This window comes from Euprymna scolopes, chromosome 23, assembly GCF_053919585.1.
Source record: "Euprymna scolopes isolate OS-2025 chromosome 23, ASM5391958v1, whole genome shotgun sequence".
NCBI lineage: Eukaryota > Metazoa > Mollusca > Cephalopoda > Sepiida > Sepiolidae > Euprymna > Euprymna scolopes.
The window spans coordinates 27,207,958-27,222,431 of NC_136504.1; the positions used below are offsets into that span (position 1 = coordinate 27,207,958).

General features: G+C 34.6%; 1 protein-coding gene across 3 annotated transcripts in view; it reads right to left on the bottom strand.

Moving 5' to 3' along the window:
* Window positions 1–14,474, bottom strand: part of LOC145245812 (SMAD family member 6-like) — a 188,152-nt gene that overhangs the window by 46,007 nt on the left and 127,671 nt on the right. For all 3 annotated transcript variants that reach the window (XM_080107462.1, XM_080107460.1, XM_080107461.1), the window contains one exon: window positions 12,844–12,924. In XM_080107462.1, coding sequence (XP_079963588.1) covers window positions 12,844–12,924 — 81 coding nt within the window. The remainder of the gene's footprint in view (window positions 1–12,843; window positions 12,925–14,474) is intronic.

A 14,474-nucleotide genomic window follows, 5' to 3' on the forward strand; every position in this document is an offset into this window, starting at 1 on the left:
GCATGTGCGTGTCTGCATGTGCGTGTCTGCATGTGCGTGTCTGCGTGTAAACATATACATACATCATGTTAGCTACTGTGGAAAGCTAAATGTTTTAGTTTTGATTCTAACTGAAAAGAAAATCAGTCATTTGTGGTGTTAGAGGATGCAATTAAAAGTAAAGCCCTAGACTAAGAGTAAACAACTTCTTCCAAGTAAAATTTTATGACGGCTGCAATGCTGATACGAACCATACCAAAGTGGTATTCATTCTAGGTGGGTTGAACACGGAATATAAAATTCACAGGTGGTTACTCAGCCGCTTGGGAGATGACAATATTAGGTTTTTGCAGTTCTTGCAAGATGCTGATGTCCTCATACATATGCCACCTGATATTCCAAAATGGTTACACATCTGCTACTGACCAGGTTCAATGTTGCTTAACTTTGATGATCTAAAGAGAACCAGTGTCTACGTGATTATACCATATAACACGTACAAGTCAATATGGTACATATTTGTTGACCAATTCTGTTGGCACTTTGGTAGGAGGCACCACTTAGTATCGCTGTCACGGAAGACAGGACCTACAATCTTTAAAAAACGTTGGAATTAGAACTAAATGATTACCTAGTACTTTATTTGTTATGCGACAGGTCTTTGCAGATTCTGTATGTTCAACAGAAAGATGGCCAGACTGCGGCAGAAAGAGGCCTAAAGTTTGACAAGATACATCTGAAGACGATCGGGTGTTATACTGGCACAGACGTGAGAATAATATTAAAGATGAGCACAGTAGTCTGAAGAATCTAAACATTTTTTTTTTCTTATTTGGTTTGGTTGTGATATAGAAAAAAAAAAAAACTTATGACGATTTTTAAATTGTTCTTTTAGGTGATTTCATCTTGACATCACAGTTAATGTGGTCGTCAATTTACCACAACATAGGGAGTCACTTATTTGGGAAATTTGAGCCAGCCAGTACAAGTTTCTATTGTCACTTAAAACGCAACATTAAAAAAAAGTAGAAGGAAAAAAAAAAAGCGATATCTGATTTCGCCATCATAGTTCTAATTCCATAAACTTCTTGGGAACAGCACATACAGATATTTTTAGCTAAAAACCAGTTTATATATATATATATATATATATATATATATATATATATATATATAATAAATTCCACAGCCAAACAACGACGCAGCTCACAAGAGTCATGACAGTCAAAGAACCGGAAGTCCAAGACTCGATATATATATATATATATTATAAGATAAAATTAAAAGCCAAGAACAATGCGAGATTTTTTTTTATATAGAGTAAAATTAAATGCAAACAAAAGAAATAAATTTCTTTTTTTATTGTTGTTTGTTTTTTCTTTTTCACACAAATTTTAACTCTAAAAAACAGTAATTTTTTTTCTGTTGTATTCAATGGTGTTGTAAATCTCAATATATTTCAGACTTATTAGTCCATTTTCAAGAGAAGACAGCGGAAGAGTGTTCAAAATTGGAAAAGTAGCCGCAGAGTTTGCCACGTGATACCGCGAAATATAGAACAAAAAATGACGTTAGGAGAACGTTAAAATAAATCAGTTGATGTTTGAAATACTTGTTGCGTTTGTGAATCAAGGGAGATGACTATTCAAGCAAGGTTTTTTTGTTTTTTTTTAATTATTGTTTTTCTTATGTTTTAAACTTATATTATAAAAGCGGAGCTCAATTCCAGTCTATTGTTTAGTGTGGGAGTATTTTTTGAAATAATTAAAGATTCGAGGATACAAAGTTGACCTACGTTTCTTGAAGAAGCAAGAATGTTGATGTGAAAATCTGGTTCTGAATTAATGCAAGTGCGAATATGTTTATAGAACGACGAAGCAGTAGTGTTTAAGTGCTCTTTAATGCGGTGATGAAGCAATCTGGTAGTGCTTCCGATGTAAGATGCACTGCATTTAGCGCATTGTAGGTCGTAAACAACGTGGTTCTTAAAGCATAAACCTGTGTGTGATATTGGGCAATTAGAGAGTGAACAAGGGGAAGGTGTATGCGATGGATGTTTTCGGTTGAGCTGTTGTCTTAAAGTAGATCTAGTGTGGATGAGTTGAATGTTGAGCCCCTCGCTGCGGATGGCTTTTCGGATTGAAGATGAGATTTTGTCACTGAGGAAGGGTAGTTTTAGAAAACAATTGTTAGAGAAGGGTCGGGTGTTGCGTTTTTTTTTTTAAGTGAGGATAGGATCGTATTAGGGTAGCCGTTTAGTGAGAGGGTCTGTAGGAAATTGTTAGTGTGTGTATGTTTGTCGGAGATGTTAGTGCATTTGTCTTGTATGCGTGAGATTTCGGCATGTGCGTAGTTTAGTTTGTCCTTGAGAGGTAGCGCAGATTTGAAATGTACGAAGAGGCGTTTGCTGGCGGGTTTTCTGTAGAATTCAGTGCATATGGCACCATTTTTTTTTATTTGTATTTTAAAATCAAGTAGAGAAAGAGATTCCGAAGAGTCTGGGTGTTCTATAGTAAATTTTAAGTTTGGGTCGGCGTTATTGAATTTGTGGAAAATGTTAATAGCTTCTTCGCGGGAGTATGTGATAATTAAAATGTCATCGATATATCTAGTAAAAAGGAGATAAGAATAGCAGGTACTATGGGTGTGTCTTTCGAGTTTGTCCATATAAGCAATGGCAAGAATACCGGATAGACTGGAGCCCATGGGTAGTCCAGATACTTGTTTGAACGTGTTTTGTAGGAAAGTAAAGTAAGTGTTGTCTACTATAATACGGAGGAGTTGTAAGAGATCTCCTGGAGTAATTCCGAAGCATTGTGGGTTTTTAGATGCTATAATGTCTGCCATGAGATTGATGGCTGGATGTGCAGGAATGGAGGTGTATAAAGAAACGACGTCTAGGCTAAATGGGTATCTGTAACTTAAAATTTACTATAGAACACCCAGACTCTTCGGAATTTCTTTCTCTACTTGATTTTAAAATACAAATAAAAAAAAATGGTGCCATATGCACTGAATTCTACAGAAAACCCGCCAGCAAACGCCTCTTCGTACATTTCAAATCTGCGCTACCTCTCAAGGACAAACTAAACTACGCACATGCCGAAATCTCACGCATACAAGACAAATGCACTAACATCTCCGACAAACATACACACACTAACAATTTCCTACAGACCCTCTCACTAAACGGCTACCCTAATACGATCCTATCCTCACTTAAAAAGAAAAACGCAACACCCGACCCTTCTCTAACAATTGTTTTCTAAAACTACCCTTCCTCAGTGACAAAATCTCATCTTCAATCCGAAAAGCCATCCGCAGCGAGGGGCTCAACATTCAACTCATCCACACTGGATCTACTTTAAGACAACAGCTCAACCGAAAACATCCATCGCATACACCTTCCCCTTGTTCACTCTAATTGCCCAATATCACACACAGGTTTATGCTTTAAGAACCACGTTGTTTACGACCTACAATGCGCTAAATGCAGTGCATCTTACATCGGAAGCACTACCAGATTGCTTCATCACCGCATTAAAGAGCACTTAAAACACTACTGCTTCGTCGTTCTATAAACATATTCGCACTTGCATTAATTCAGAACCAGATTTTCACATCAACATTCTTGCTTCTTCAAGAAACGTAGGTCAACTTTGTATCCTCGAATCTTTAATTATTTCAAAAAATACTCCCACACTAAACAATAGACTGGAATTGAGCTCCGCTTTTATAATATAAGTTTAAAACATAAGAAAAACAATAATTAAAAAAAAAAAAAAAACCTTGCTTGAATAGTCATCTCCCTTGATTCACAAACGCAACAAGTATTTCAAACATCAACTGATTTATTTTAAAGTTCTCCTAACGTCATTTTTTGTTCTATATTTCGCGGTATCACGTGGCAAACTCTGCGGCTACTTTTCCAATTTTGAACACTCTTCCGCTGTCTTCTCTTGAAAATGGACTAATAAGTCTGAAATATATTGAGATTTACAACACCATTGAATACAACAGAAAAAAAATTACTGTTTTTTAGAGTTAAAATTTGTGTGAAAAAGAAAAAACAAACAACAATAAAAAAAGAAATTTATTTCTTTTGTTTGCATTTAATTTTACTCTATATAAAAAAAAATCTCGCATTGTTCTTGGCTTTTAATTTTATCTTATAATTTTCTTCAACAATGCTTCAAGCAAACTACAACCTACTTATATATATATATATATATATTAGTATAGTATGGTAGCTTCCTTCAGTCTTGACAGACTATGGATACCCACTGTAGGGTGCCTGTGCCTGACTTGTGCAACCTCCAACCACACCTCTCCTGAGCCGGCGTAAAATCCCAATGGCAAGTGGGGGTTCAGAATGACTGGAAACAACACCGAGATAAGCGGAGAGCACATACAGTGCCGAGAATTCCCAAATCGTCACACATCTTGGACTAGCCAGGCTTAACGTTGCTTAACTTCGATGAGATATATATATGCATACACATAAGGGTAATTCCTAAAGTAAAGTTTGTTCTTTTAACTGAAAAAGGTTGAAAACCTACAAAGATGGGAGTGGCACCATTAAACAAATAACCTTTTGTGCTCTGGAATTTATTTTTCTACATAGTCACCACCATTCTCAACTCACTTTTGCTAGGAATTCAAGGACACATCTGCTTCTGACATGTCCATCACAAGAATTGTTTTCTCAGTCTCACATCGTCAATATCTATAACAGAAAGATGAAACTTTCAGGGCATTAATGCATAAGGTCAGTCATCATAACAATGGAATTTATAATCTCTTTGATCTATTTGGGTGGAATAAAAGTAGGAGGCATTACTTTTGGAATGGCCATCTCCTATTTATTATTATATTAACACAGAGTTAATCAACGTTTGTTTCCATATGGCATTTTGGTGCTCATCAAGCTTCATGGCAATATTTAAATATTATAATTGCACAATAACTTTATTATGTACGTATTTAGTATATGAAAAAAAAAAAAAAAGAGTACCTTCACCAAAATTTCACCCCTCGGACACATTAAGTACATAAATTTGCAACGTCATGGTATGACAATCACAGTAGCCAAATGGGTTAGAGGGCCGTCTCATAAATATTAGTTTGTGCACTCCTGCCAAACTTACGATGTATGTTTTGATTTGGTTATTTTTTTTTTTTTGAAAATATTTACTTTGGTAAGCTTTCGCATTTAAACAAGATTCAAAGATTTATTTTTTTTGTTTTATATTTTATATTATTTGACAATGTTTTTTTTTTATCGGCGATTAATTAAATTAAAAAAAAAAAAAATTTTTATTTTTATTTTTTTTTTAATTTTTTTTTTTTTTAAGTCGGCGGTTGATTTAAAAGATCAGATTATTTTTAAAGGCATGATCATTACGTAAATCAGTTTTTTTTTAAATCGTAACTGCTTAATACTTTTTTCATCGCCCCATGCCCCTATTCCGAATTCGTAGCAGTGACCAGACATCAGTAGGCTTTTTTCTTTTTTTTTTTCAAACCGATATAAATTCAAAAATTATTTAGCAACTTCATTTTACTTATTTATTTATTTTTTTTTTGGGGGGGGGGGTCACAATTCACGAGGTATGAAAATCGTCCAAAAAATAAATATATAACAAATAAATGTTATAAAAGCAAAGATAAGTTGCTTTTTCTATGTAACTGGATAAGTTTGTAGTGTTTTTATTTAATGTAAAATGTTCATTCGGTTTGGAAAATAATATTAAGTGCAAATAGAGAACAAGAAAAAATGGCCGCAATGTCGTTGAAGACTTGATAATCACTTCAAAATAAGAAATAATAGAAAATGGTGGCAGAAACACACCCAATAAATATTCCTGTTTACGAATTTAGGAAAACTCGATCCCGGACAACTCGACCCCTTTTTGCTAGGTAGGAAAATTGATCCCTTATTGAATAAATATCAATTGAAAACACATTTTATAACCGTTCTTGAAGATATTGTCTTCAAAAGAGAATAGACATCCCATAATATTTTTTTTTTTTTAAATATTTTTACTTGTTTACTATTTAAAAAAAAAAATTATTTAATTTTTCTAAGTTTTGGTTTCCTACCTAGCTTGGAAAGTTTTTGGTCTTTCAACTTATTTTAAAGAGTTTAATTAGTTTAAAAAAAAAAAAAAAAGTAATGTCAAGTGTTACTTATGAACAAAAAATGTCCGACATAAGAGGATCACTGCTCACAAACAGAAAATTAAAGAAAATATTAAGGTCGCTATAGTTTTAAAACGAGCCCCCCCCCCCTCCAAAAGAAAATAAATTAGTATATTTTAGGTAATAATGCACATTCCATAATATTTTTTAAAATATTTTTACATGTTTGTTTTAAAAAATTAAATTGATTTTTCTAAGTTTTCGTTTTCTACCTAGCTTTGTAAGTTTTTGGTGTTTAAACTTATTTTAAAGAGTTTATTTAATTAAAAAGAAATATGTCAGACTCGACATTACTTAGTAAATAATTTTTAACAAAAAATGTCTGAAAATTAAAGAAAAAAGATATAGTTTTAAAACGAGCCCCCACCCCCACCCCAGCTCCAAAAGAAAATAAATTTGTATATTTTTAAGTACTGCACAAGTGCCCCCGAAATGACTTTTAAATGATACCCTCCCCATGTTAGAATGGCTTTCGAAATAATAACATTATTTCAGCGCGGTACCAAAATTACATAAGACCGTGTTTTCTTTTTTGTTGTTTTGTAATAACACAAGAATTATTTAAACTGAATTAATTCTTCTAAATAAAATAATTGCTCTCTTTGATAATACAGGTTTTCTTTTCTTTTTGCTTCGTAATGCCACAAAAAGTGTTAAAACTAGAGTATATTTTTAATAAATATTTGGTTTCGTTTTTCGTATCTTGACTCCGTGATCAAGTTTATTTTTTTTTTTTAAGAGTTAAAAATATTTTTTTTAATATTATGGGGGTGCATAATCTCTTTTAAAAACAATATCTCTTTCAAGAATGGTAATAAAATGTGTTTTAAATAGATATTTATTGAATAAGGGACCAGTTTTCCTACTTAGCAAAAAGGGAGGGGGTACGAGTTTTCCGGGCACCCCAATTTACAATACATCCCCACGGGACAGAGTTGAACACCAGGGTCGTTTTTTAACGTAGGAAAAAGGAACAAAAATTTTAAATTGTCTCAGTCGTGAAGGATTTCTCCTCAACTGAGAATAATAAATCGAAGTGTAATATCTGAAGAACAGATACTTCGCCCAAAGGCCAAGAACATCCATCCAATAACTGTTAGTCTGGATTGTAGGACAAACCCCCTTTTTTAATATGGCAACGTCAGGTACTCCTGCTAGTATATATCATGCAAATCTTTGAAATCACAAAAGGATGCTATCCAGAGTGTTGATGATTACCAGATGTGACAAATGCAGACTTGAATCAGGTAGGGGAAGTCTTCTTCATTATGTCTGTCACATCAAAAAGCTATGAGGGCGAATGCAATCACTGGAATACTTCATTTTTTTTTTTTTTTTTTATACAGTGATCACCACTTATCAAGGCCCGGAAACCACTCAAGGATAAGGGTTATTGCAAGTACATTACGTTAGTGTGGAGATTTGATGAAGTGTTTACTTAAGGGGGCGGTTCATCAGGAATTTGTTAACATTGGACTTGAACACATCCAAGTTGTAGTCTGGTGGGAAGCAGGCAGACAGAACAGAGTTCCACAGGCGTGCAGTTCTAAGAAAGAAGCTTTGTTCATGGAATCCACATTTTGATTTAGGCACAGATATAGAGTGGGGGAAATTTTTCACAGTGGATTCAGCTAGGCGGGCGATTTTCGTGAAAGATTGGCGAGGGGGGACCAGAGATTGGAGTTCAGACGAGCACCTGCCATGGAAATAACGATAAAACAAGGATAGGCTCGCAACGTCTCTTCTGTGGGAGAGAGGTTGCAGGGTAGAGAAAAGGGCATCCCCCACTAAGCCACAAAGTCTATTTTGTACTCTGTCAAGGCAGGATAGGCTGTTTTCAGCAGCTCCTGCCCAGATATGGCAACAGTATTCCATCCTTGGACGTACTTGGCTTTTATATAGAAATATAACATGGAACAATGATAATGTTTCGTTGATGCCCCTTCCCACATCCCTGTCCTTACCCTCAACACTCAAGCAGCAACACACTTGCTTTCATGGGAGCAGATCTCAACACTGATGGTAGTTATTTCTTCCCCACAAAAGTAAAATGCGACAGAAGGTCGTTTTTAATGTGAGGAAAATACCAGCTCCCCCAAAAGGGGCTCTCTGGTAGTTGCAAAAATACAAATTGCCTTCATATAGAAGGGGTTCCCTTACATTTACTATAGACAAATTAACTTGAGTGTAGCATCAGAACAGATACTACACTTGAATCTTAACCTGAAGGCCACCGAGGTTTCAGCTCTAACAGCTAATAGCTCCATCAATAGGAATTTACAGGAATAAAAACATGATCAATTGGGAATGGATTTCTTTGTTATTGGTTTTCATTAGTCTTCTGTCTGTGGCTAAAACATGTATGCAAATATGTAGCTAAAAAACAAATTAGAATGCATAATTATATACAACAATAATAGTTTTTTTAAATAATTAAAAACTAGTTTTATACCTACAGACACTAGGGTTTCATCGTTATGCAATCATCAGTGCATAAAGTTACACGTACTGCCATAGGGAGATTCAAACCCAATCACAAAGTTACTCTTGACGTTTTACCTCCAGGCTACCAGTAATTAACACAGGAATTGGGTATGTATAAATGTCAAGTTAACAGGCATGAAAAGTAAAGTGTCACAGAGTATTGAACAACAGGAAGTCAGAATGTTACTTTTTGAGCCTTTACGAAGGCTTCATTTTATTTTCTTAAAAGGGCTTTTTATAACAATATTTTTAAATAAAATATTAATTATCTACATACATACTTATAAATAATTATTTTATAGACCTACCTAGTACATACCAATGTATAGGTGTTTAGTGATAATGACTTCCACTCGGTCAGCATGCGAAGGTTAAGGGATGAAAGCTAAGGACCCCCCTCCTCTACGGCGTGTGTAATGTATGAGTGTTAGTGGCAGCTTGGGGAGTAGAGTAGACTGTTAGTTTTTAGGAGAGGATTAAACTTACAGAATACAGTAGAATTAATTATTAGAATTTATAGTCAGGTAAAGTCTAGTTAGAGAAAAAAAAATAAAAAATTTTTTTTTAATCTAACATTCAAATCAGACAAAGGCAGTCTTGGAGGTAAAGTATATTTTTATTTTTTATTCAATTTTCACCCCAAACAAGGCACAGTGCCACTTTGAAGCAGGGGGCTACTATCAGGGACTGAATTTGCAGGGGCATTATGAAGGGAGATGAGTAGAAAGATGTTTGTTCACATTACACTTGAACTTCTGCATATCAGTATGGTTGGGAAAACAGAATCCCGGAAGGGAATTCCAAAGACCTGCAGTTCTGGGGAAGAAACTATTGGAGTAAAAGGCTTTCTTGCACCTAGGGATCTCTACTGTAAAGGGATGACACTTATTAGCTTGTCTGGTTTGTCGAGGGGTAGTTACGTCAAGGAGGTACAAGTGTTTGCAGTTCGTCAGAGCATTCACCATTAAAGTATTTGTAGAACAGGCAGAGGGATGCAACATCTCATCGATGGGACAGAGGCTGAAGCCTAAATGACAGTTCAGGACCTATCAGGTTAGCGACTCTCTTTTGAACCCTTTCCAGGAGCGAGAGACAAGCAGCAGATGCACCAGCCCAGATGTGACAACAGTACTCCATACATGGGCGAATGGTGGCCTTATAGAGGTACAGGATACTTTCAGGCGTAAGTAGTTTTCTAGCACGGTAGAGGGAGCCAACTTTCCTTGCAGCAGCCTTGGCAATGCTCTCAATGTATCTATTCCAGTTTATATTCCCTGTAAACGTTAGGCCGAGGAGTTTAAAAGAAGTACTTTCAGGCAATGTGTTCTTGGTCATTGCTATTGGTGGTAATTAATATTAATTATGTAATATACCGGATATACGTAGGAATCGAGGGGGTTAGGGTTAAGGTTAGAGTTTCATGCTTATCCAATCATCAATGCAGGGGGATGATGATCAATGTTAGTCGAAGGATTTGAACCCTGCAATGAAGCCACCTTTGGCTCCATTAGCAAGGAACACATCCCAGGGCCACCGTTCATCGCCACAAAATTAAGGGAAATTTTTTTTTAACATTAATGAAGCTTAAAATCTGATCCAGCCGATCTTAGAGGGATCGAATAACAGGAACGTCATGAACTCGCACACAATGCTAGTTGAACGACTTTTTCAATTTCCTCAGACAGTGGTCAACTTTAAGTATTTCTTTTTCTTAAAGGCGCGACAATTATATGTACACGATTACCCAATTCAGGATGGGTAAAATTAATTCTTTCAACAGATTAGTTTTGCATCACTATCAGTCCTTTTACAAGGATACAATGTCACTAATCCTTATGTCTACAATCCTTATTCTAATATGGATCAAAATCTAGTAAATAACAGATTCTAGAAAATATATCAAATTTAAACCAATCATATTTGCATTCTTCGGACTATCATTCTAATCTTGAGTGTCATTTTCACGTTTTTATCGATGTAACTCCAACCTTCTCCAGGTGTATCTTGTCGAACCCTGAAATGTTTCTGTCAAACATGTGAAGTTGGACGGAATTTCGAACAGACCTATTACTTCATGGCAGTAACATGTTCTCGTTTCGTCAGTCATTACTGGATAGAGGCCCTAAGTAAATCGTAATTGTATTTTTTGATCACCCACAGTGGGAATTGAACCTTCAACCTTTAGGAGAAGGTCACTTAATATTGATTTTTCCATGTACTCTAAGAACTGCATCACAGCTTTTTGCAGAAGTAATTTAAGGCTTAAGTTTATAAGGAATCTCAAGAAATTGAAATTCAGGGAATCTTGCAATTAATTGGTGTCTAATCAGTACAAATCAAATCTATTATATAAAACTCACCTGTCTGTTTAAATGTATGTATGTATGTCTACAGATTTTCATGACATCGGTTTCGTTTTGAAGCTCAACCCTTCGGATGACAAATATCGAAAAATTGGCCAAAAACATTAATTCTTTCACCTTCAACTGGGCAGTTTTCTACAATGGGGGTAGGGGATCACTTTTTCACTGATATTTTGGAAAGTCTTCCCCCTCTTTTCAATTGACTAACCTTAATTTAAACCTTTGCCACTTCCAGTTTGGCAATGGGCATCATGGCAAAGATGTCACATTTTTTTTTTTCATGTTCTTTTCCTTCACGGTACAGGTTAGAACCTGCCTACTACCACATTTTTTTTTTTTTTTTTGCTGCTCAACATGCACCTCCAAACACTTGGGCAACACCGGGCATCTAGGCTAGTTTAATATAAATCTGAAATATTTCAATTTGAAGATGGGGTGGGGTATGCTCATATTTGCTAAAACCTCTTTAAAATACTTCCAAGGAAATGAAATTTGAGAAATATTAGTACTTAGTGTAAAAAGTAAGAAAAGGTATGTGAAACATTAAGTATAATCCCCACTTGGAGCTCTTTATGTCTAACAGCGGTTTCAAAATTTATAATGATCAGTTAATTAGTTTAAGATTGAATCCTGCACATGTCTAACTTTATATAAATAGAAGGTTAAAAAAAAAAAAAAAATTTCAATGGAATAAAAGCTCCTCTAGACTCTTAATAGCCACAACCTAATTTAAGCTTGACTTGGTGCCACATCCTGCCCTCGTGGGGAGGCAGCTCAATGCATAAGATAGAGTGATAAAGATACAAGGTGGAGTGGCTCAGTCTTTGTTTTTTTTCCACATCATTTTTTTTTTTGAAAGAAATAAGGTTTGCTTGGCCTTTGGGTCAAGATCAAAGTGTAGTATCTATTCTTCAGATGCTACACTTCAATTGACTGAGACAATTTTTATTTTTTGTTCCTTTTCTCCACATTAAAAAACAACACTGGTGTCTAACTGTCCCGTGGGGAGGTATTGTAAATAGGAACAATATTAATCCCAGTGTCAACATGGATGAACACAAATGTGAAATGGATATAAGTGGACAACAGAGTTGCTTTAGGAATTTTCTTTAAAAAAAAAATTGCAGCAAAGTGTGCTTGAGTGCTTACAAGGGGAGAATCTGTGATTAAAAAAAAAAAAAAAAAAAAAAAAAAAAAATGAACCTTGACCTTGAAAATATAAATAATGCAAAGTAATTACAATGATTGGACATTAAGGTTACATATTTCACATATTTTGAAATGAAATTTTCCAATTTTATATACAACTATAAATATTAATAAATTTTCATATATAATTGCTTGAATTAAAGTTTAAAATGCAAAAGCCAAGTATTATGGTTCAGTTGTGCTCTAAACAGTAATATTTATTCTGAACATGCCGCTGTCATACCTACTGTTGATTTTATATGCTGGGCCTTATTACTTGTGCGGTAATAAAACTTCTCAAATGCACTCGTGATGTTAGACTGTATTAAACATTAACTTTAGTCAAAATCGTGTTCCTTCTTTCATCGGATATTATCAATTATTGATACTTATCGAAGACATTCTCTTACAAAACCTATCTCGGAACACTTCCAGGTACATAAAGTACATTTGTGCAGAATTTAATAAACAAATTGGTCCAGCCATTTTGGAGTCCATAGAGAAGGAACTCAAAGTTCCTTTTCTATAATTGTAGTAATAACTAGACATAAAATAAAGCGTTGTCTTGTATTTGGCAATTTTCCTTTTTGAACTTTCCAGGGAGAGGTTAGAGTAGGACTATATTTACCTGATGGTGACTGTCTGTAAAATGTTGGGGTAAGGCCAGTTTCCGTGGAAACAGGCTCTCTGCAAACAAGAGAGAGTCGATCTGTAAAAAAAAAAAGGACAAAGTAAAAGCGACATACGAATCTATAGTTTTAAAAAAGAGAATGTGGGTGCGTGTGTGGACACTTCTCAACCTATATACTCAACGAATTTTTTATCTACAGACTTGAAATTTGGTAGATGGTGTATTCATACACGTGGAAAACTTTTTAATCAGTTTTCATCCGGCTTTTCCTTCTCTCTTTGAGAAGGGGTTGGTTTACTGCTAATCATCTGGTTCTATTGGGATGCTGCTGATAGGAGTTTCTCTTTGTCTTCTCACTTTGAAGTTAATTGTTTAAATTGACGTGAACACTAGGATACTTCAATTAAAAGTCAAATATAAACAGGTAAAATTATAGAGGAATAAAAGACAAATCAAATGAGGAATAGGTTGTTTATACACAGTTACATTCAGTTTAGCTTAAAAAAATTTATGGTTTTTGAAAAAAAAATGACAAATGCGGACTTTCTTTTTGGCACCACTATATCCACCGGACATTATGCATAAATATTACATTTTAATTAATGCACAATTTTTATTTATTATAAACAGAAATACCGGAGGTATTAAATGTAAGGTCAAATTCCTTACAAAAAAAAAAAAAAAAAAAAAAAAAAATGAAGGAAAAAAAAAATCGGAAAGAAACAGACATGTGCATGCGAGTGTTGTTTTTTTCTTAATAGTTCACTGGTAAGTAAAAAAATAAAAATAAAAAAAAAAACACTCAAGCAAAGATCAGAACGAAAACCAAATGACTGAGTCAAGTACGGTAACCATTAAGCCAGCTTCACACGATCTTTAAAAGGCGTTTTCAAACCTACTTAACATAAGCAATCTGTCAGGTGAACTATTTACACATGCACATTCGTGAAACAGTTAACATAAAAATATAATGACCCCCCCCCCACACACACCTCTCCACGGACGAATTTTTTCAATTTTGACCCTTTAGCAGCCTTTTTTCTGGATGAAAACCAATCAAAAAGTTTTTCACGTGTCTGAATACCCTATAAACCAAATTTCAAGTCTAGATGAAAAATTTGCTTAGTATATAGGTATATAGGTATATAGGGAAGTGTCTTCACACATACACACATTCTCACTTACCCTCTCCTCACTTTGTCTCTCTCTCATATATATTTCTGTAGAAATATATATTTTTTTATATATATGAAGCTCAATGTGATTACAGAGCAATACAGAATAAATAAAAAAATTATATTCCAAAATTCATGATGTTGACCATCTTATAATTTATTCCTTTAAATTGACTTATACAATTCTTGACAGTATCTGATTCAGTAATAAATTCCCGATTCCGATTCTTTATAAATTTATAAATATTTCACACTATAAAGCTGTTACTGTTTCCCCGCTTACCGTAAAAACATGTTAAATGTACAGATCTTTTCTCAAACGTAAGGATACACTTGTGAGGGATGATCTATCGATTTTAGTTTTACTAATAGTTTAAAATCAATAGACATTACATTGAAAGCATTGCCAGGGCCGCTGTGAAGAAGGTAGGCTCTCTCTACCGTGCTAGAAAA